Consider the following 21,284-nt stretch of genomic DNA (forward strand, 5'->3'; position numbering starts at 1 on the left):
GCAAGTGAGGAGAGAGGGAGGTGCGGAGGAGTGAGAGGGGTTTGGCTTGCCAATTGGCAGTTTGACCGCTTGACCAACAGCAGCGTGTGTTGGGGGGGGGCGGGGGGGCTTCCCCTCCGCCCCTCACCTTCCTCTCCACCTTCCTCCCTGCTCCCTCCTCCCCTCCCAGCCCCGCCCCGCCCCACCGCGCCAACCAACCCAGCCTGCCTATATACCTCGCCCCCGCGCCCCCCACGCGCACACCCATATGCTTAGCTCCCAGCCCCGGACCCATGGGCGCCTGCTTCTCCTCCGCCTCCGCTGCCCCCGCCGGCGCCGCCGAGCGCCGCCCCTCCAAGGAGGACAGGAAGAGGCGCCGCGGCGGCGCGTCTCCCGAAGGAGCGGCAAAGGCGGCGGCGGCGGCGGCGGCGGCCCCCGTGCGGGTAGAGTTCGGCTACGAGAGGGACTTCGAGGCGCGCTACGAGGTCGGCCGCCTGCTCGGCCACGGCCAGTTCGGCTACACCTTCGCCGCCACCGACCGCCAATCCGGTGACCGCGTCGCCGTCAAGCGCATCGACAAGGCCAAGGTGAGCTCCGCTCCACGTCTTTGCGCGGTCTCCTCTGGGTGGTTCCGGGTGCTGCCTTGGTCCATCGAATTCAGTCGCCTTCGCTCTCTTCTTGGGTAGATTTCGAGGGGATTCCGTGAAATTCCAAGGGAATTGGTGATTGTTCTGCCGGTTCTGAGGTTTAGATGTTTCGTGGGAATGGAATTAGTGCCTGCCGTTTTGGACGATTCCTGTAGCTCACCGAGGCGTGTAGCTCAACGAGTAGGTTAGTCACATTTCCAGTTCATTTCTGGCTGTTTGGCCGCTTGATTTCTTCCAAGCCGTTGTCGTTTTTTGGTGGTTCTGTGAGCTGCGGGATTCAGGCGTGACACCCGGGACGATGTTTGGAGGTGGTTTTGACATTCAGGCACCTTAGTTTGGCACCACAGCAGTACAGCTGTGCTATTTTGGGAAGTAATGGGAAGTTGCTCTCCAGCCCAGTGCCTCGTTACTGGAAATGGCTTAAGCGAGTGGTAGTTCTCTATGGAAGGGAAAAGGTGTTTCTCATTTGGCTGTTCATGGAAACGCTTTGTCCTACTAATTTCAAGAGGACCGTGCTGGGTTTACTATGATACTCCTTCGTAATGCCTCTTATTGTTTGCAACTATGAGTGATTTGTACGGAACACATTCATATGGAGCTACATCTTGGCTTCATTTCTTGAATCTTTGATTTCGTTCCTTTTGGATCACTAAGATTCATTCCTCGTATGCTTGGAACTTGGAAAGTTCCTGTCGAAGAAAAAGTCAGGAAAGAGAACCATTGCCCACTTGCAGTGGACAACGCTTCCTTGGCTTCCATATATAAGTGCAGATGGCATTTTCCTATGTATAAATATTTTGACCTTGAAACACATGTAGCCATATACTAATCAACACGGTTTTAATTTCATCAAATATTTTGGGCCTTCTGTCGAAGTGTCAACGTTCCTTTATTAATCTGTTGAAAGTTTGTACCACTGGAAGAAAATGTCAATTTCTGCGAACCTTCGATAGTATCTTTTAAAACTTAGTGTTATAGTGACATTGGGAATACGGGTCGTTTGTCTGACACAATGTGTTACTTGAGAGCTGATCATGACGTCCTTGTCAAAAAGGCACTGAACATGCCTGTGTGAAAATTAGGCCTCTTATTGGTATGGGAAGGAATCTGATAAGTGATAGGAATATAGACTTGGATGATACTATTGACTATTTTTATTAACAAGATTTGAACTTTTAACAGAGAACTAGGATACCCCTTTTGATCATGCTTTATACAGTTTCTTAAAGACTTGTATTGCCAGGTTAATCTAGTATCCCTCTTGGATATCATGAGCCTCATTGTTGCACACAGATGGTCATCAGTGAATTTGCATAACTAGCGATTATAGTCTGTTTATATTAGTTTAGATCAGGACACATTGAGATGGTAAGGTAAGGGATAAAAAAATAGAGTATAAACATGTGCAATTTGACAACTCATAATCCTGTCTGGATGTTTTATCATTCAATGTTTATTCATCCAAGTAGGCAGTTGAAGCATTAGATGATTGCATTGTACCGTCATGCCTTATTGCCTTCACATATTGTCTATTTGACATCATCTTAGAAGTTAGAGCATGTGTTTTCTGGCAATTAAGGTTATGATTTTCTGTAACAGATGACCCGTCCAGTTGCTGTGGAGGATGTGAAAAGAGAAGTGAAGATTCTTAAAGCACTTAAAGGACATGAGAATATTGTTCACTTCTATAATGCATTTGAGGATGATTCATACGTGTATATTGTAATGGAGTAAGTAGTCCCATACTAGCTCCTGCTATCTGTGTCAGCTAACTATAGAACATAACTGAGCACTTAACTAAGATCTTGTTTTATTTAAATTTGATATTTGATGCTGTGCAGGTTTACAATGACCTTTTGCTAAAGTTTTAACATCAACTGTATTTATCTTGTTTCCAGAATCCTAGACACTAAACATACTATACCTAAATAATTAGTATATATGTATACCAGTTCATTCTCTATTAGTTTTATCTTAATGTACGGGCATATGGGACTGTTGTTCCAAATATGCATTTTGAATTTGAATGCAGTGTGCTATAATACTTCAATTGTTAAATGCATAACTCTTTATCACGTTTTGCACTTCACTTGTCTTGTTGTATGTTGGTCAACGGATGCAGTTCTTATAGAATATAGAATCTTCTACAACACTCACCAATAGTCAGGACCTAGGGGCTTATTGTTCGGCAATGTAGCTAAGGATAGCATACATGACCGGAACCAAATCTTACCCTCTTCTATTTTTGCAGACTATGTGAGGGTGGTGAACTATTGGACCGGATTTTGGCAAAGTAAGAAGCACAGATTCTCCATCTTTTTGTTTCTTATATCTCTGCCTCTGTGTTCATTTAATTTCTAGACTTTTGTGCTGTACAATCAGATTGCTTTATTTGATTTCTGGTTGCTGGTACAAGGTCATTACTTAAGGGCATTTTCTTTGGACAGAAAAAATAGCCGTTACAGTGAGAAAGATGCTGCAGTGGTAGTGCGCCAAATGCTTAAAGTAGCTGCTGAGTGTCACTTGCGTGGGCTAGTTCACCGAGATATGAAGCCTGAGGTAGAAATTGAACACTTTCAATCTCTTTACACACAGTAAGCATTTTGTGATATTTCCTACTTCTCAGGTCATGTAAGACTACCTATTTTCCTTCCCAGAACTTCCTTTTCAAATCAAATAAGGAGGACTCACCGCTAAAGGCAACAGATTTTGGTTTATCAGACTTCATAAAGCCAGGTACTGCTTGGGGTCCTTTGCATCTATCTGTGACGTGATACGACAGATCTGCGGTCTAGCTGACCAGTTCGTTATTTAAAATGCATGGTTGTAGGGAAGAAGTTCCATGATATTGTTGGCAGTGCCTATTATGTTGCACCAGAAGTATTAAAACGACGATCTGGTCCTGAGTCTGATGTTTGGAGCATAGGAGTTATAACCTACATTTTGCTCTGTGGGAGGCGACCATTTTGGGATAAGACAGAAGATGGTATATTCAAGGAGGTAAGTTGACAACTTTTGCATACCATGTGCTTCATGTAAAATATGCTTGGTGGGAGTGCCATACTAGGCATTTTCAGTGCGCTGACAATGTTTTCTGCAATTTGTTTTGACATCATATAGCATTGTACCCTGTTAATTATTTGTCAGCGTCAGCAATATAATTATACAATCTTTTAACATGTAAGGCAATTATCTATTTGGTGAGGTTGTCCTTCAGTGATTTTTGTACTAGCTGCCAGAATGCGACCCTAACAAAGTAAGAATACCCACCATCTTTCAGATTTATAATGCGCAGTGTTGCACAGATTTCATTATGATGCACCTAAGATGAGTAAGTACTAAGTAGCTAAATTGTCCTTCAGTCCTCCGCTTGTAGTTAACTTGAAGTCTGGAGACAACCTGTGGCCTCAGGCAACAAATGCATGGTCATCGGTATAGCTACTTCAAAATTCAAACCTATGAATTAACTTCAGATGTGTGAAGTTGTATATTAGCTTCAGACATATGAGTCGCTTGTATAGGATATTAGGAACCTTCTGAGATCAGTGTCTCAGCTAAAATATGTTGCATTTCCTTTCGTATTCTGTCTTAACTTTCTAATACGCAATCTGTAAAGGATGTTAAGCAATATGGTTGCCTTTTCTATTCTGCCACCAGCCATCGGCTTTCTTGCAATTTAAATATTTTTATGCATCACTTTTATGCATTTAAAATCTGTATATGTGATCTTCTACATTCTTTTCACTTCTTATAATTAGGTTCTAAGGAACAAGCCTGACTTCCGTAAGAGGCCTTGGTCAAGCATCAGTCCAGGTGCTAAAGATTTTGTTAAAAGGTTACTAGTGAAGAATCCAAGGGCAAGACTAACAGCTGCTCAAGCTCTCTGTAAGTTTCAATAATCTACTAGCCTAGGCATGAAGCTCAGAATTTCATTATGTTCTATGTCCAAACTGAGAACACAGATACAGCTTGCAAACAAAACTGATCACACATATAGTATGCCTTCAATTAACTGTATAATGTGAATATGAATGTGAAAAATGTGACTGTTATATCTTGCATAGCAATTTATTCATGTATTTGAAAATATCAATGACAATTATAATCTTTTAGGACAAGATGTTGCAATCTAAATTCAGAAGTTCAACAAAATAAACATATGCTCATGAGGTCTTTAGTTCACTGTGGTCTTGCAATGAGCTAGTAAGGCATTGGTGGTTTGCTGCTGTACCTTTTTCCCTGTTCTCATAGATAATTATAGGATAGTACAGCACCATTTTTCTAAATGAAATCTTGGCATTTCAGCATCCTCTTGTCTTTATATTATGATGAACTGTCACCTGTACTGATTCTGATTATTCTTGATATGTTAAGCGCATCCATGGGTTAGAGAAGGAGGAGAAGCATCTGAGATCCCTGTCGACATATCTGTCTTATCCAACATGCGCCAGTTTGTCAAGTACAGCCGTTTCAAGCAGTTTGCACTTAGGGTAATTATTTTTATCACAAAATTAATTTTATCATTTCCTCATTTTTTTCCCCTTACAGTATTGCTTTGTGGCATATTCAGGCTTTAGCAAGTACGCTCAATGAGGAAGAGCTAGCTGATCTGAAGGATCAGTTTGATGCAATTGATATTGATAAAAGTGGATCCATTAGTATTGAGGAAATGCGACATGTAAGTTTTATTAGGATTTGTTGATAAACATGTTCCTGAGTTCCTCTGAGGTGCTGATGATCTGTGCACGTTTCAATAGGCCCTTGCAAAGGATCTTCCTTGGAGATTGAAGGGTCCCCGTGTGCTCGAGATTATTCAAGCAGTAAGTTTTAACCTTTTTGGTCCATTTTCTGTGGTTCCCCCTTATTTTCCATGCAAATAGTCCACCTTGATTCTAGGACAGAACTAAAACTGTTGATCCGATTCTGTGGTAGATCGACAGCAATACAGATGGTCTTGTGGACTTCAAAGAGTTCGTTGCAGCAACTCTACATATACATCAGATGGCCGAGCTGGACTCTGAAAGGTGGGGCATTCGATGCCAAGCTGCTTTCAGCAAATTTGATCTGGATGGTGATGGATACATCACGCCAGAGGAGCTTAGAATGGTAATTTTCTATTCCTATTTTGTTTTTCATGTTGCTTCCAATATGTGCGTAGTTCATCATTGACTATGCACTTGCTAGTTGTTTGTATTTTTATTTTTGTGGGACTAGCTAGTTTTTCGTATTCAATGAATGGAACAATTTGGCTATGGAAGCGTCATAATATCATCGGGAAAAATGTCCATATCGTCACTTGGTTTAGTCCACTCCATATCAATCAATCTGCATGTACCAGGGATCAACCCCATCGTCCCTAGCATTTAGATTGATTATTGCACGGTAGAAACCAAATCTGACAGTATTCTCATTGAGTTTTTTCTTTCAAGATGCAGCACACTGGCTTAAAGGGATCTATTGAGCCGCTGCTGGAGGAGGCTGACATCGATAAAGATGGGAGAATAAGTCTGTCTGAATTCCGCAAGCTCCTGCGAACTGCAAGCATGAGCAACGTTCCCAGCCCAAGGGGACCTCCACCAAATCCTCAAGCTTTGTGAACTGCGGTGAGGCCATTAGAGGAGCAAATTTAGGAAGATGCCGTACAGTAGTCAATGTGTTTTTTTAGCGTGCCATGTGATGTTTCTGATTTAGCATCCAGGTTATTTGTGCAGCAGTGAGATAAGTTTCAAAGTAAATATTTAGTAATTTTTTTTTCACGGAGAAGTATGAGAGGTCGAGATAGAAATGGTAAATGAGACTCGCAGTCCTCTTTCTGTACAGTACTAAATATGTATGATTTGATTATACTATTGGCCTCAATAAATTGTCTGAAGGTGTGAGGACATGCCCGTCCTTTGGCGTAATTTCAAATGGTTTGGTTTCAAACTGTTGAATGGAATTGAATTTACGGTAATTGTTGGTTTAGATGCATGCTGTCTGCATTGCAACTGAAACAAACAGACAATGACTCATTTGCAATACGGAAGCTCTTCAAGATTCGTGCTGGAACTAATCTTTTTGCTATGAAATTAATGAATTCAAAATCCGTGCGCTCCAAATTGTGGCTTAAATTCATCTTTTTTACCGAGGTTAAAATAAATTCAGTAACGCATCTGCAGCTGTTTTTGCAACAAAATCCTGGTGAATTTCTGCGTTTTCAGATAGATTACTGCACCAAGTTTCAGCTTAAAAATCATGGCAGTTTCCATCTGCAAGGTCACTGCTGGCCTGCTGCAATGTGCTACTACTAGTACTAGTTGAGTAGACAACCAAGCTCGCGCGGGCTTCTCCTTGGTACGCAGGCTTGAATGCCGCCGCCTGGATGGCGCCAAACCCCGCCGCCGTCCTCCACGCGGCGCTCCTCAGAGCTTCCTGTCTGCCCCCCAGCATCACCTTTAACACCCTCCTCGCGGCCTCCGCGTCCTCCCCGCTCCCGCGCCTCCGCGCCCTCGCCCTCCCGGCACTCGCGCTCGCCCACGCCGCCGGCCGCGTGCCGCTCGACTCCTACGCACTCTGCCCCGTGCTCCGCGCTGCCCCCTCCGCCGCGGAGATGCTCCACGCGCTCGCGGCCAAGTCCGGCTGGCTCGGCAGCGTCTTCGTGTCCTGCGCGCTCGCCGCGTCCCACGGCGGGTCCGGCCGGTTCCTGGACGCCCGCAGGCTGTTCGAAGAAAGTCCCGCCAAGAACGCCGTCTTCGGGAACGCCGTCCTTGCCGCTTACGTGGGCGCGGCGGAGTGGACGCAGGCGCTGGGGTTCGCGAGGAGGTTCTTGGAGCTACGGCTGCAGGTTAACGGGTGCACGATGACGTCCATCATGCGGGCGTGCGGCGAGGTGGCAAACGCTGATCTTGGCATCCAGGCGCACGGGTATGCGATCAGAAAGTTGGGAGGCGTAGAGGCGGACGTGTTCTTGGTCGGTGCACTCGTGGACATGTATGCCAAGTGTGGGCTTGTCCACCAAGCTGAGCGGGTGTTCGGCCTGGCGCAGCAAGAGAATGGTGGCAGAGGTGATGTGGTGCTGTGGACGGCTATGTTAAATGCATATGGGCGGCACGGACAATGCAAGGAGGTTATCCGGATGTATGACCTGATGGTGGCTTCTGGTATCTATCCTGATGAACTGGCAATGCTAGCGGTGCTCTCAGCATGCCATCACGCTGGGGAGGTGGCCAAGGGGCTCAAGTATTTTGAGTCCATGCACGAAGATTACGGGTTGGTGCCCACACCAGAGCACTACGGTTCTGTGGTCAACATGTTGTGTCGGGCAGGGGACGTGGCCAAGGCATGGGAAATTGCCACCAAGAATGGCTGTTATAGTGCAATCGGCGTGTCTACATGGGGTGCACTGCTCAGTGCTTGCCAGGATTGTGGAAATGTTGAGGTTGGGAAAATGGCAGCTCAGAAGGCAATCGAATTGGAGCCTGCCAATGTGGGCATTTACATTGAACTGTCAAATTTGTATGCAAGGGCTTGTTTGTGGGAGGAGATTGACCAGCTACGGGAGGTGTTGAAGGAGAAAAGGTTGGAAAAGGATGTTGGATTTACTTGGGTTGAGCATGGTTCATGAAATAACTTTGAAAGTGTGTTCTTTCTTTGCTGTCAAACTTGATATAGTATGGAGGAATACGTGAGATCAATGGCGGCCGTATTTTTTTTGCATGCCTGAGGTAATTTGAGATGTATCCTGTGTGACAATGCGCTTATACTTGTAACAGATTGTTACTTACCATTGTTTCGTGTATATATGATACCATCATTGCGCTGCGACAAGTAGACATGCAATGCATTTTGACACATTGCCATGAGTTTTCTGACTGCAATATGATGCTCTGGTCTGATAGTTATATATTTGTATTGAAATGAACGTACGGTTAGCACGGTTGCTGCTATGTGATACTTCTCGCAAATTCAAGCCTTTCATGTGCCAGCAATTTTTATATGACTAGAAGAATCCAAAGGTACATTCTGCTATGCAGTCTTCTGCAGAACATGATGCCTCGCTGTAATAATTCTGAGATGAGCCAACTGGCATGGTTGCTGTTATCTGATACACTCTTTGGATTCAGTGTTCATGTATCTGCAACACTCTTCTGCTGTGGACCTCAGTTACGAGTGTCTTCTTTACTTGATGAAAAGATGTAACTACACTGGATGCTGAAGGTAAGAAACTCAGAATGTATTTACTTATTTCTATATCTCAGCCAGGGTACCAATGCTTTCTTAGCTTTCTCCAGATTGTTATTTCTTCCTAATATTTGTGATCATACCTGCAACTTTTATGTTGGAAGTGGCTCTTACAATCGAGATTAGGCCCACAACATAAAAACTGAGAATTGCTATGCCAACTAAAACTTTTTTAAATAAATTGCATTATAAATATGAGAATTACCTAGATAAAGCTAGTACCGAAAAGATCAGCCTGCTGGCCCAAATGATTAAACAGAATCACTGTTCCTTTTAAGAGAAATGAGGAGATACACAAGGAACTGAGTATCTTCTTTTTAATAAGGGGAACTTTTAAGGAGAATGGAGGCTTGAATCCATGACCTTTAGAAGCTCTATCTCTTGCACCCCTAGGCTGTATGTGTTCCTTTGAGGGTTATTCTTTTTTGATAAATTGTTATAGTCCAAATTTTTGCAGTAGAAGAGTCTGAGGAGACCACCATAATTCTGGCATATATCTCAAACATAATTCTGGTGTATGTCAGAACTGAATTTACGTGAAATTCTGTGTCCGCCTTCCAGTGCTATATTTAGCAACTCATGCTGTATATTGGGTATGAAAATACTAATATCCGAAAGACATAAAAACAGCAGTAGGAATCTCTCTTTTAGAAGCTAAAGCATGATTATTCAATTTGTCTTGCGCAAGCAAGAAAGCATACTCATGTGCCAAAAAGCATGTCTTTTATGATCCTAAGGTGAGGTTTATATTACTGTAAAAAGTACAGATAAAGATAAAGAGTGCCATAACTTCTAGCTTTCTATCTATTTTACTCCTCACCGCTCTCTTGACAGATAGAATCCAGTTCTATTTGGAAATTTAAAATTTTTACAGAAATCAGTTATTCACCTTCGTAGATCTGAGGAGAGACTCTTTCAGCGGGACCATATGTTGACTAAGGCTGGAAAAATGTGTCCATAACATCTCACTGTTACTGGAAACCCAGAAAAGAAAAAGGCAAGGATGGCAAGCTTCCCTGAAATGATTCCTGCAGCTTCACAACCAGGCCAACTCTAACTTCACTTCCAGGGCAGGAATCAAATGGAGGGGGCATAAGCAACCTTGGTATGATAACAATGAAGGAAAAGAATGCATTCCAAGCTTGCGTGCCTTTTGTTTTGTGGAACTATATAAACACTCAGACTCAGGCCCCCTTGCATCTTGTAAGCACACACGGACACACTCTGGTTGCCCTGTTCTTGGACCAAAGATGGGCGGCTCCTTCAGTGCCTTCAACAAATTTGGTAATTGACTCCCAAGCATTCTTTAGTTTTCATCACTTAAGGCAGACGGGTATCATGCGATATGTGTGAGAGCTGCCTTATTTGAATGTTTAACGATGATCACAGTGTGGTTTCGTTCTGCTTTTTTCGTCTCATTGTTGTGAAGGGAGTTGACAGTTTATGCTCTCCTTCCTCAGGACTCCCAGGGCTGAGCACGGCAACTACCAAGCAAGTTTATGAACGACATTTCAAGACCAAGGCGACTGGCAAGTTTGAGGACTTCCATATTGCTTACGTCGACTTCTGCAAGTGGGCGTCCTTCCTGTTCTGCGGTTCAATCTTGTGCCCTCACTTTATCTGTTTTTCAGTTCCCATCTCATCAAGATTTCCCCAATCACTGCAGGTATTTCAACACTATAATGCCCGGTCAAGATTTTGACACTCCAACACGCGAAGAGATTGAGGTAATTAATCCATAGGTCATGTACAATTCTCATGTAAATGTTTTCCAACATGTGCTGCTGCAACGCAGGAATTTTATTATAAGACGTGGGTGCCAGCGCCGGAAGACGAAAGGAAGGAATTGTTTTTCTATTTCATGAAGCAGAAAGTCCATGAAGCGAAGGTGGACGACCGCTTCTTCATCGCGGCGGGGCTCGCCGCACCCGCGGCGGCCGTCATCGGCAAGAGGGCCAGCGGGCAGATCCCCTACGTCAAGAGCCTGCGGCTGGACATGGTCCCCAACGTCGTCTTCGTTCCGGCGGTCACGCTCTTCGGCATCATAGGAGCCACCATGTGGCGGATGAGCAGCAGGAGCGCCGCAGCCAAGGAAGAGGTCAAGAAAGACGACAAGCGCAAGGAAGAGGTCAAGCAAGACGAGAAGCGCAAGGAAGAGGTCAAGCCCAAGGCGCCTTAGACTGTTGCCTTGTTTATCTCTTGCATATGCGTTGAAAAGCGATACGGATGACTCGATCACCTACTCGGTCAATAACCAGGAGTTTTATTTGGAACATTTTATGGTGCATAAATAATCTCGTCGGTACAAAGTGTAAATTTGGGCGTGAAAAATATATATTTTATTTCCTGCTGCCGTGAACACGAATATTTTGATCAACATGTTTCTTGCTAAAGTTGAAGCGGGATGGCTTGAAGCAATAGAACGCCTGATACCTTGCAGACTAACAAAGCCACCCAAAACCTGATGCAAAGATTGATCAATGTCTTGGTTTAGATGAGCACAAAGGAGAAGGATAAATCCACTACAGCCTCAAATTCACATTCCAAGATAACTACTGGTCCTTGCAATCAGACGCGCTGTCGCTGGGAACCGACGCTACTTCCCCCTGGAGAGCAAGGTATAACAGATTGATAAATGCATGCCAAACGTTGCCAACTAACGGAACAAACTGGGAGAAAACTCAGTTTACTTTTCACTTACGTGTTCATCATTAGCGTGATATTGTCTCCTTTTAAGAGGATGCGGCCTGGAAAGAATTCAGGGCATAAATTATAGAGTATTCTATTCAACACAGGCCGAGGACAAAGAGTTTTAGAAGAGTGTGACATTCCATACGTACCCAAAGATTTCCTGGTGCTTTTCTTGACGTTGATCTCCTCTGCATCATCCAATACCAAATTCATGTATTCATCAAATCCCTACAAACAGTAACTGGAGAATGAAATGCTAACACAAAAGTCTACATAATCTTAGATGCTTGATACACCAACAGTACAAGAGAAGGGTACCTTAATATGCAATGTGATGCAACATCACAGATACAATACTTACAGTTATGAGACAGATATGAACTACATCATGGGCTGGGTTAGACCCTCAGGCCTCAGCCTATTCAATTTGTTTTCTCTAAATTCTCAGTATGGATTTAACAGGCTTTTGATCCTAGGCTCAGGGCAAACCCCTGTCAGCTCTAGGCCGGCATCTGCTTGCGAGCCCGGATCCACCTTTCTCAACCATAGGATGTGCTAGATCATGGGGCATTCTTTGGGTAAATATGGAGGAGATTACAAAGGTTCACATACATGAAAATAGAAATTGCAATAAAGAAGAAACATAGCCAGAATCCCATTACAAGTTACCACAGTTTCAAACAGAAGATTGGCGATTCAATCAATAGTGAAATTAACCTCATTGGATGTGTGATCAAGCACTCAACATTGAGATTAAAGCAACAGACTGGACGGCAGATGCAACACAGAAACAGCAGTAGTAAGTTACACCATCCATCTTAAGTACGGCAGTGGTAACACCCAATTCCACAAAATCTCTCTTAAGCAGCACATATCATGCACCCATTTCAACTACCCCAAACAAGTCAGCAATCAGACAGACTAATAAGCCTGGAATCTTGGCAGCAACAGTTTTAAAGGAGACTGGTGACGAAGATCAGTGTGTGATCATCAAGCTCTGCCCTACCAGCCTGCTGGTGATATCAACCCAAATCTTAAATTTAAGCCTCTAAAAATGGACAACAACACACAGCAGTCTCTGGTTTACAGAATTAACCCATCTAAGATATTGTTCAGGCATGTAAGTCTGGAATCAAAACTCACCCATGCCACAAAACTTGTCTCTAGTGCCACACTACTGGAGATGCTTACACAGAATATTCAGTAACGCAGGATTAAATTTCAGCAAAGAAGAGAGAACATTTTTCCCCACATTGAGCTTAGGTGGTTGAGGGACTTACGATGATCCTCCCTTCAATCCGCAGGTCCTTCTGCTCGAAGAGCCAGATCTGGATGCGCGCCTTCTGCTCCAAGAAACACAGAAGGGGACAAGAGATCAATACGGGGCCCGGCAGCGAGAGCACGAGAGAGGAAACCGAAGAGGGCGGGGGTGCGTACGCTCTGGAGGAAGCGGAAGATGAGGTTGATGGGCTGGGTCATAATCCGCTGCACCTTGGTCGACGCCATGGCGGGCGCGCTCCTCCTCCTTGCGCCGCGCGCTGCTTGGTCCACACGAGATGGCGGGGTAAAACCCTAGCGGAGGGAGGCTCAGGCAGGGAGGGGTTTGCGGTTCGGAGGCCAAGCTCGTCGTGGGTCGTGACGGCAGACATAGAAGGGAGGAGTTGCTTCGCTTAGTTTGCAGTTTAGCCCCCCGCATTTGAACTTTTTGAGTTCTACTGGTCCTTAACATTGTTATCCTCGAATGGATCAATTTGTTGTCAGAAACACAAGTGCAAACGACACTACCAAATTTGCATTGCCGGCGTTCAACACTCCTCAGTTAGTGTAACAAACACATGCATATATACCAAAAAAAATTACCTTTAGTTAAATGCACGCACAATCAACTAATAACTATTGACAAGGGTTACATTCTAATTTTATTCTGTTAAGATATTTTAAATCGTCAACATTTCCATAATTAATAACCTTATCTAGTTCTGAAATAATCTTTACCAGTTCCTAGTTATGTTGAATAAGTAATATTTATTTATATAAATCTATCTTTCTTGGAGTGAAACTTAGCGACGTGTTATCATGACGCTAAGTCGCTGACCAGTTAGCCCCTCTGTTGGCCCCATATCTTTACTCTCTTGCAAATTGTTTCTTTTTCTTGAAGGGTCCTGCAAATTGCTAAACTGCCGGGGTGTCCTTTCCGAAAAAGAATACCGGGATGTCAGACCGTTTTGAAATACTGCTATTCGTATTGGGTTCTTATGCATAATTTCCTCCATCTCATTCTGCTGCGCATCTCAGTATTCAAGCCCAGGATCGATTGCGCCCAATCCCCCAACTCCACCACGATCGACGCCGCACCCAAATCGGAAGCTACTCCTACGTCCCCATTTCTTCTTCAGATCACAGCGGGTTGGATCCGATCTGATCCCAGTTGGCGTCAGCGTCGGAGACGATGATGTCGTCGTCGGGCGACGCGGCGGCTGCGGCGGCGCTGGAGCTGCAGGAGTCCGGGTGGGAGGAGCTGCGGCGGGAGGCGCGCAAGCTGGAGGGCGACCTCGACGTCAAGCTCTCCTCGTACGCGCGCCTCGCCGCGCGGTCCTCCTCCGCCGCCTCGGGCGCCGCCTCCCCCTCCGCCGACGGCTCCTCCTGGAAGTCCATGGAGTTCGAGATCCTGTCGCTGCTCGGCAAGCTGCAGGACGTCAACGACGCCATGAGCCGCTGTGCCGCCTCCACCGCCCCCACCACGTCCGTCTCCCAGAAGCTCGCGCGCCACCGCGACATCCTCCACGAGTTCACGCAGGTCTCCCCCTGCTTGGCTCTCTCATTACTCTTGTTCCGTCGAACGACGCGGCTAATCAGTTCAAGTGGTGGTTCATTCATGGAGGCAGGAGTTCAGGAGGACGAGGGGGAACCTGAGCTCCATGAGGGAGCACGCCGATCTCCTCAGCTCCGTGCGTGACGACATTACCGAGTCCAAGGTTCACTTGCCACAATCTCTTCGGATTCTGTTATGTACTATTGCCGCTGTATGTGTTGTGCCAATCTTAACACTGGAATGTGGAATCCTTGTTAGGCCACCGGTGGCATGTCGCCAAGAGTGCATTTACTAAGGGAGAGGGCTTCCATTCATGGCAGCATCAACCAGGTATTCCTTGAGTTAGACAAGGCTGCGTTGCTTAACATTTTGTTTAGTTATGCTGGGCCTGGTTTCAGTATACTAAACTTACTTAGCATTGCCCTGGAAGAATTTTGTATAGAGCATATGTTCTGTCTTTGCCTGATGCCAATGATCTCATGTACAAACCTACATCCTTTAGTTACAACTGATGTATATTTGACTAGCCGCTGCTGCAGCATCATGCCATTTCATGAATTCTGAATTTACGAATGAAAAAGAATAGGTTGCCAGGAACATTTACAACTCAAGAACATTAGCGTTGTCGATATACATTTCTGCAGAACTCTATCTCTGGCACAAGGTACTAACTACCAAATCACATTTTTTGTTCAATTCTAGATTGATGAGGTAATTGGCCAAGCTCAAAGCACAAGGGTGGCCCTTTCCAATCAGAGGGCCTTGTTTGGAGATGTTCAAGGAAAAGTCAAGCAGTTGGGTGAAAAGTTCCCGATAATCAGAGGTCTTCTTGGTAATATATGAATCCCTTCTTTACACTTCGCTGCAAATAATTTTTGGGATGATATGATGCAACTGTACTACTCGTTGCAGTGTGCAATACCTGTTACCTTGGATAGAGTCTTTGCGTCCATTGTGCTAATACATCCATATAATTCTGCCATCCTTGCTTGCAGGCGCCATTAAGCGGAAGAAATCAAAGGATACTATAATTCTTTCAGCAGTTATCGCGGCCTGCACCATGTTTTTGATTATTTACTGGCTTTCAAAATGATGCCATCTCACCCAAAGGAAACTTCCCAACATGAAGGCAGAAGACCCTGCCTCTTGGCACAGATTAGCTGGTATCTGATAGCGTGTCGTTTGTCATGCTGAGAAAGAGGGAAAGAGAGATCAGTTTCTTCAGCTTTCAGTGATTTGCCTTTGACTTCTATACTACCTTGTATCTGAGATTCCTCATCAAGCGTATGTAGAGAATTTTTGCTGGTTGAGTAAATATACATGGTAACATCGAGCTCATGCTTTAGCTGTTATTGCAGCGTGTGTGTTTTTTATATTTCCTCTCTTCTGGAGAGACCTTGGCTCTCTTGGCCTTTGTTTAGCTATTTTCTATTTTTTCATATATCTATTTACTTGCCGCAGCTGGGGATTCCCTTACTATTTTTGCTCAAAAAAGAAAAATCGAGCTCATGCTTTTTTGTGAGACGTGCCATTTGCATATTTAGCTTTATTAATTGGTAAATGAAAATTGGCGAGATTTTTGTGATCAGACTCTGCATATTTCAAATTCATTGGTTCAAATATTGATATGGAATCCATCGGACTAGAGCAATTGTACTCCGAGCTCCACAGCCATTCACACACGTGTACAACTGATCTGAATGAGGAAGTTGACAACCAGATGCTTGCCTTTAAATGTCAATCAGATGCATTTTAAGCTTTATCTCTTTCATCCTTCTGCACATGAAATAACAAATTGAAATCAAAGTGATATGATTCAACCTCAGACCCTTTTAAACGTAGCAGATAACCATGAAAACAACAGACATCGACTGATATGGTTTGGTCCGTTAGAGCCACTGATAAAAGCCACCTTAATACACTTCAACAACTTTTGTCATGAAAAATTATACACTTCTTTTTGACAAAAAATTAGCCTTTCCCTTTTACTCTATAAAAACAAACTATGTACAACCAAACTGATAAGTTCGCAACAAACAGGTTGAGCTGGGAAAGAACAGCTCAAACCCAATGTAAGAAACTCACTGAGTTAGCAGCCTTCTCTGGTTGAATCTTTAACTGTCAGACGCCACTGAATTCGCTTGGGCAGGACCACGTTGTCCAGTGATGAAGATTGATCTGGGGAATCTTGGCGATGCTCATCATTATGTTAAAAATTCAAGACCACACGGCTGATGGTAGAAGAAAAACATGTTGACAACGAACGGCCAGCTGCTGTAATCAGACCGCATACAAGGGTAGATGTAGAAGAAAGAGATGTTGACAATGAACGGGAAACTGCTGTAATCAGACCCCATACAAGGGTAGAGCTACTCTGACAAAAGAGTAACAAAGTGCCCCTGTGAAAACGTAGCTGTCAACTCGGTCAAGTATTCCACCTACATTGTAGAATTGTGTTATATTCATGCACGAGGTATGAAATATTGATAATCAATGAATACCATGGCTTATATTTTCTCAAAGCAGGATCGTTTTCAAAGCAGTACATCCAATGAACAGGAGGGAACACAGGTATTAACAGTGCTTACCATGACCAGGAATGAGTGATCCAGAGTCCTTCACACCAGCATCACGCTTAATCAGAGACTCAACAAGATCCCCAAATAATGAACCCAGAAAGATCAGGATTCCATAAGCTGTAGCACTGATATCAAGGAAATAAGATATTAGGCACGCAAATAAAATGCAGCGCAAATATTTTTCCATTCGCAAATATTGAGAATGCAGTATGCACGCTCTAAATGTTGAATAATTTGAACAAAAAGATAGAATTATAACAGGCACGTAACTTTTACTTTAGGATAATCAAGTCCAAGGTCTAATAAGCAAGTCATGTAGTTGCTTCCTTGGTGTTGCTCTGATGTGCTATACAAGAAGTTTACTAGAGAATGCAGTACGCACGATCTGTATGTTGAAACTAATTTGAACAAAAAGATAGAATTATAACAGGCACATAACTGTTTTTTAGGATAATCAAGTCCAATGTCTAATAAGCACATCACGTACTTCGCTTCCTTGGTTTTGCTCTGATGTTCTATACAGCAGTTTACTAGAGGAAAGTAATGTTCCCTTGCTAACACAGTAGTAGTACAAATTCCATATGTCATACCTCAACAGTGATCTTGGCCAGCGTAAGACAGTTGACAGCAGCACAGTGGTCAGTACACAGCCAGCTAGACCAGCTAAAGCACCCTCCAAGGTCTTCTTAGGGCTTATGTTAGTCAAAGGCGTACGACCAAATGCCTGAAACAGAGAACAAATATCGTGGTCACATGTTTTACTCCTTTCAACTACCAAACCGTAAACTTTACTGACCACACTGTCAATAAATAACTGGACCACTCCATAAAGTAGGAATCAGGTGAGTTTCAACTAATCTTATGGTGAAGCTTCAAAGTTTCACCATACACCATGAATCACATGGCACTTTGGCCTCATGTCCTTACAAACATGTTTGGAAAATTGTCTTCAGGTACACAGATAACAAATATTTGCTACAATTTAAGTAATGAGCTACAAGAACCAAAACAGCTATATCTGCTTCTGACTCCAATATTACACTGGGGCAATTTTAAAGTAAATGCACCTTTATTATGGCCAGATGCACATAACAACAGCAACAACGCCTATAGTCCCCACAAGTTGGATAGGTTAGATATGAAACTCAGGAGTAAAAGGAATTAAAGGAAAAGAAAAGGATAGTAATTAAAGAGCATACCCTTCCACAAAGGAAAGCTGATGTGTCTGCAGCAATGATGCTACTAATAGCTATCAAGGTTGCTACAAGTCCAACTGTCCAGTGAGCTTGCCCACCAAGAAGAATTGGCCAATTGTATGCTATTCCTAGCAAAACACAGTGTATTAGGAGAGTGATCCTACAGTTAGCAAAAAAATAGAAACACTAGAACGGCTTGATTAAGAACTTTAACAATAAAAATATCCTTGTAACTATTTTTTTTATCAGTCCTTGTAACTATTAGGACAACAGAAAGACAAATTAGATGGACACAGGCCAATATATTTGATACACATGTTGCTTCTATCAACAATAGCAAACTAAGTGGCACAACAACTGCAAGCAAAAGGATGCATCGAAAGGAAGGAAAAAGGCAACCTAACAGAGAAACTTACTTGAATTCAAGGCAGGGGCAGCTAGTCCAGAGCGAAGCTTAACCCAGAAAGAAGGAAGATAGCCGCAGTAAAATAATCCGAAAACTGAACTAGTCAGCTGAGCAAACCGAGGATTTCCTCTTTGTAATAGCAAAGATATTGCAATAATGAATGCAGAAAACGTCACAGTAACATCCATGCGCCCATAGTACCTAAGCAAATAGGCAGATGAACCATCAAAAATCAAGGCAGTAGTCATATTTACATGAAACGATAGCTAAATTTTCAGAATAAAAGTATGTGGCACAGTTTCCTCTCAGATTGTGAATAATTAACAAGAATCACTAGGATATATCTACAGCCCCCTGCCCTGTCTTTGTTCAAAACTAACCAGTGAAAACAGAGGTGCTATCATATTTCCAGTCTAAAAGAACAAGGCATAACAGGGTTACACTACTAATGCTAGAAAGCTCAAGTAATTGAGCAACAATTTGTAAGCTCCAAAGTCACTTAAACTCAACAATACTGCAGGAATGCTAGAACAAGCACTGTTGCTTTAAGCTATACCAACAATACAGCATTCAGGAGTGGGAATATAGTGATGAGGCACTCAGGCAGTAAGGCCATTATATCCCTCAATCTGAGAGTAAAAATAACAAAACCCAATACTCAAATTTTGAGGGCTGAAAGGTTTGAAAGTCCTCGATTTCTTCGATGTTGAGTTGAGGAACTAGCTTCACTTCATTTTGTTTGCTATGGGTCAGAAAATCTTCCACGATACCCCAGTTGATCAAATCATCACCATCATCATCAAAATCACATAGGATGAATCAATAACACCAAGCAGCTCAAAATTGTGCTAAAAGTGGAAACTTTATTCAAATACAAGCTAAATTTCACCACAGTTACACTCAAAGGGAAGCAAACTTTAGAGCTAAAGATAACCAACGCAAGAATAAATGCGATGCGTCCTTACAGCGTCAGGATGGGCAAGAGAGCGCAGATGGCGGAGCACACGCGGGACACGTAGCGCGGCGGCGGGGTCCCGCCACCACCGGCAGTGCTGCGGACGAGCTCGAAGTACTCTCGGGAGCCGGCAAGGACGGCAGCTGACACGGCGGCGGCGAAGACCCAGCCGCCGGCGACCACGATGCCGCCTGCGCCCACCCCGATGGCAACTCCCACAAGGACCCGCTTCTGTAGTTGCCGGGCCTTGTCGGCCTTCCTGGCGGCTTCCTCCCCGCCCCCGCCGCCGGCGGAGACAGCGGCGGCGGCGAGGAGCGGGAAGCGGCGGCGCAGGCGGAGGGGCGGCGGGGACGGCAGGAGGAAGCGGAGCCGGAGAGGAGGGTGGGGACGCGGCGGGGAAGGAAGCAGGAGGAACGGGGGCTGGAAGTGTGTGGCCGCCGGCGCCGGCGCCGGGGCCGCCATGGGAGGTGGGGAACGGGGTGGGGTGGGGAGGCAGGGTGGGATGGTGGAGGCGGAGAGTTCGATGTGAACAAAGATTTTATTTCACCCCACACTGCGTTGTTTTGGGAGGAAACAGAAGGACTTTCCTGAGAAACGCCATTACAGTATTATAATGTAGCACAAATGTGCACATGGGAAGCATGACAGTGTTTCTTAGGGTGATGTGTGCATGATAAAACAAAGATACATGAAAATATTTAATTTTTATAATATAAGAAGATCGTGTTTATATATACATATATGTAAATATATGAGGAGCCAAAGTTAATGTTTTAGTAAGTTCAGAATTTAATCCATCAATTTATTAGTTCCTTGAAGGAGGTTGAAAACAGTTGTATCTAAATCTAACACTATTAGGGTTTAGGTGAACTATTAAAGTTCCCTCTGCAGTTTACATATTAAAGTTCCCTCGAAATTGATGCTGAACTATTAAAGTTTACATAAAAACTTGAACAAGATTCTTTAAGCTATTGTCCTTATGTGAGATTTAAAATCCTCACTTCCTTTTGTGCCAGATTTGGTCCCAATTAGATTGATTTATTATCCGTTTATATTTCCCTCCCCTACTTACCTATATGAAGGAACGGAATAATAAGTCTAAGAAAAGATTATGTGTTAGAACAACAGCTGCAATGATAGCACATATACTTCACTTGAAATTGTTTCTTTTTGACAAGACTTAAACTATCCCAAGCCACATCTACTAAACAAAACTGTTAATGCCTCTGCAGTTTCACCCTCAGCAATTCACGGTGACATTGGATTAGTTCATTATTGGAGTGGTTACATTTACCTTTATTATTAGCCTCCTAAGGGAACAACTTCTCCTCGATAGCTTTTGTTAATAATCTCATACAATATTAGATATTATAACTATATTGTCGTGGTCAAATATGCATCTCGAAGACTTTGATCACTTGTGGGCTCGTGGCAACAAAAACCCGATCACTAGAAAATGTATGTAAATACATTTCTAATATAGGTGTTTTTTTAGCCCAAGCTATGTTTTTTAGCCCAAGCTTTTCATATTATTAGACTATTTATTGGTCAAATTTACATAGTTTGAATCATAAAAATATGGATGTACCTTATATCCATGAAAGACTGACTAATTAGCTTTCTGAAGGTTGCATTCTGTGTGGCAGGTACTGATGTGGATGGTGAATTAGGATTGCTTGCACACTTGCACGTTTAGGGGCGGCCTGCTTGTTCACTAGAGGGGTGTTGCGTGTCTTCTTAAATTGATTGTGGCTCATTTGCTGGTTGCATGCTATACGCCTCAAAACAAGTTAGCTAAA

At 43.7% G+C, this 21,284-nt stretch overlaps 6 protein-coding genes across 9 annotated transcripts; 4 read left to right on the forward strand and 2 right to left on the reverse strand.

The window, feature by feature from the left end:
* The first annotated feature begins 143 nt into the window (after positions 1–143).
* Positions 144–6,536, forward strand: LOC112880622 (calcium-dependent protein kinase 4). Of its 3 annotated transcripts, none has more exons than XM_025945348.1 (12): positions 144–566; positions 2,226–2,356; positions 2,878–2,919; positions 3,074–3,185; positions 3,284–3,362; positions 3,457–3,626; positions 4,385–4,511; positions 5,001–5,116; positions 5,197–5,304; positions 5,384–5,446; positions 5,559–5,732; positions 6,056–6,536. In XM_025945348.1, the coding sequence occupies exons 1-12, from the start codon at positions 273–275 to the stop codon at positions 6,221–6,223; spliced, it is 1,584 nt and encodes a 527-aa protein (XP_025801133.1). In that variant the 5' UTR covers positions 144–272; the 3' UTR covers positions 6,224–6,536. The 3 variants fall into 3 exon arrangements, with proteins under 3 accessions (XP_025801133.1, XP_025801126.1, XP_025801141.1); XM_025945341.1 differs by having other exon boundaries at positions 146–566; positions 3,263–3,362; positions 6,062–6,536; XM_025945356.1 differs by having other exon boundaries at positions 147–566; positions 6,062–6,536.
* Positions 6,537–6,987: 451 nt separating this feature from the next.
* Positions 6,988–8,229, forward strand: LOC112883964 (pentatricopeptide repeat-containing protein At3g12770-like). The gene has a single exon (XM_025949245.1). It carries the CDS (start codon positions 6,988–6,990, stop codon positions 8,227–8,229), a length of 1,242 nt encoding a protein of 413 aa, XP_025805030.1.
* Positions 8,230–8,728: 499 nt separating this feature from the next.
* On the forward strand, positions 8,729–11,205 carry LOC112880640. The gene is made up of 5 exons (XM_025945369.1): positions 8,729–8,822; positions 9,744–10,130; positions 10,307–10,418; positions 10,513–10,573; positions 10,642–11,205. The coding sequence occupies exons 2-5, from the start codon at positions 10,097–10,099 to the stop codon at positions 11,023–11,025; spliced, it is 591 nt and encodes a 196-aa protein (XP_025801154.1). The 5' UTR covers positions 8,729–8,822; positions 9,744–10,096; the 3' UTR covers positions 11,026–11,205.
* On the reverse strand, positions 11,171–13,202 carry LOC112880646 (small nuclear ribonucleoprotein E-like). Its single transcript, XM_025945379.1, has 5 exons — positions 12,975–13,202; positions 12,818–12,880; positions 11,687–11,765; positions 11,548–11,593; positions 11,171–11,452 (listed from the first exon to the last, which is right to left on the reverse strand). Exons 1-5 carry the CDS (start codon positions 13,041–13,043, stop codon positions 11,443–11,445), a joined length of 267 nt encoding a protein of 88 aa, XP_025801164.1. The 5' UTR covers positions 13,044–13,202; the 3' UTR covers positions 11,171–11,442.
* Positions 13,203–13,804: 602 nt separating this feature from the next.
* LOC112901153 (Golgi SNAP receptor complex member 1-2) lies at positions 13,805–15,792 on the forward strand. The gene is made up of 5 exons (XM_025970003.1): positions 13,805–14,334; positions 14,423–14,512; positions 14,608–14,679; positions 15,052–15,181; positions 15,345–15,792. Exons 1-5 carry the CDS (start codon positions 13,987–13,989, stop codon positions 15,440–15,442), a joined length of 738 nt encoding a protein of 245 aa, XP_025825788.1. The 5' UTR covers positions 13,805–13,986; the 3' UTR covers positions 15,443–15,792.
* Positions 15,793–15,967: 175 nt separating this feature from the next.
* Positions 15,968–20,007, reverse strand: LOC112901141 (phosphatidate cytidylyltransferase 4, chloroplastic). Of its 2 annotated transcripts, XR_003230253.1 has the most exons (7): positions 19,496–20,007; positions 18,541–18,731; positions 18,128–18,252; positions 17,519–17,652; positions 16,938–17,053; positions 16,435–16,787; positions 15,968–16,125 (listed from the first exon to the last, which is right to left on the reverse strand). XR_003230253.1 is itself a non-coding variant. In XM_025969989.1 (6 exons), the coding sequence occupies exons 1-6, from the start codon at positions 19,945–19,947 to the stop codon at positions 16,696–16,698; spliced, it is 1,110 nt and encodes a 369-aa protein (XP_025825774.1). In that variant the 5' UTR covers positions 19,948–20,007; the 3' UTR covers positions 16,180–16,695. The 2 variants fall into 2 exon arrangements, 1 of the variants encoding a protein (XP_025825774.1); XM_025969989.1 differs by lacking the exon at positions 15,968–16,125 and having other exon boundaries at positions 16,180–16,787.
* Between the last annotated feature and the right edge of the window lie 1,277 nt (positions 20,008–21,284).

Source organism: Panicum hallii, chromosome 1, assembly GCF_002211085.1.
Source record: "Panicum hallii strain FIL2 chromosome 1, PHallii_v3.1, whole genome shotgun sequence".
Classification (NCBI taxonomy): Eukaryota; Viridiplantae; Streptophyta; class Magnoliopsida; order Poales; family Poaceae; genus Panicum; species Panicum hallii.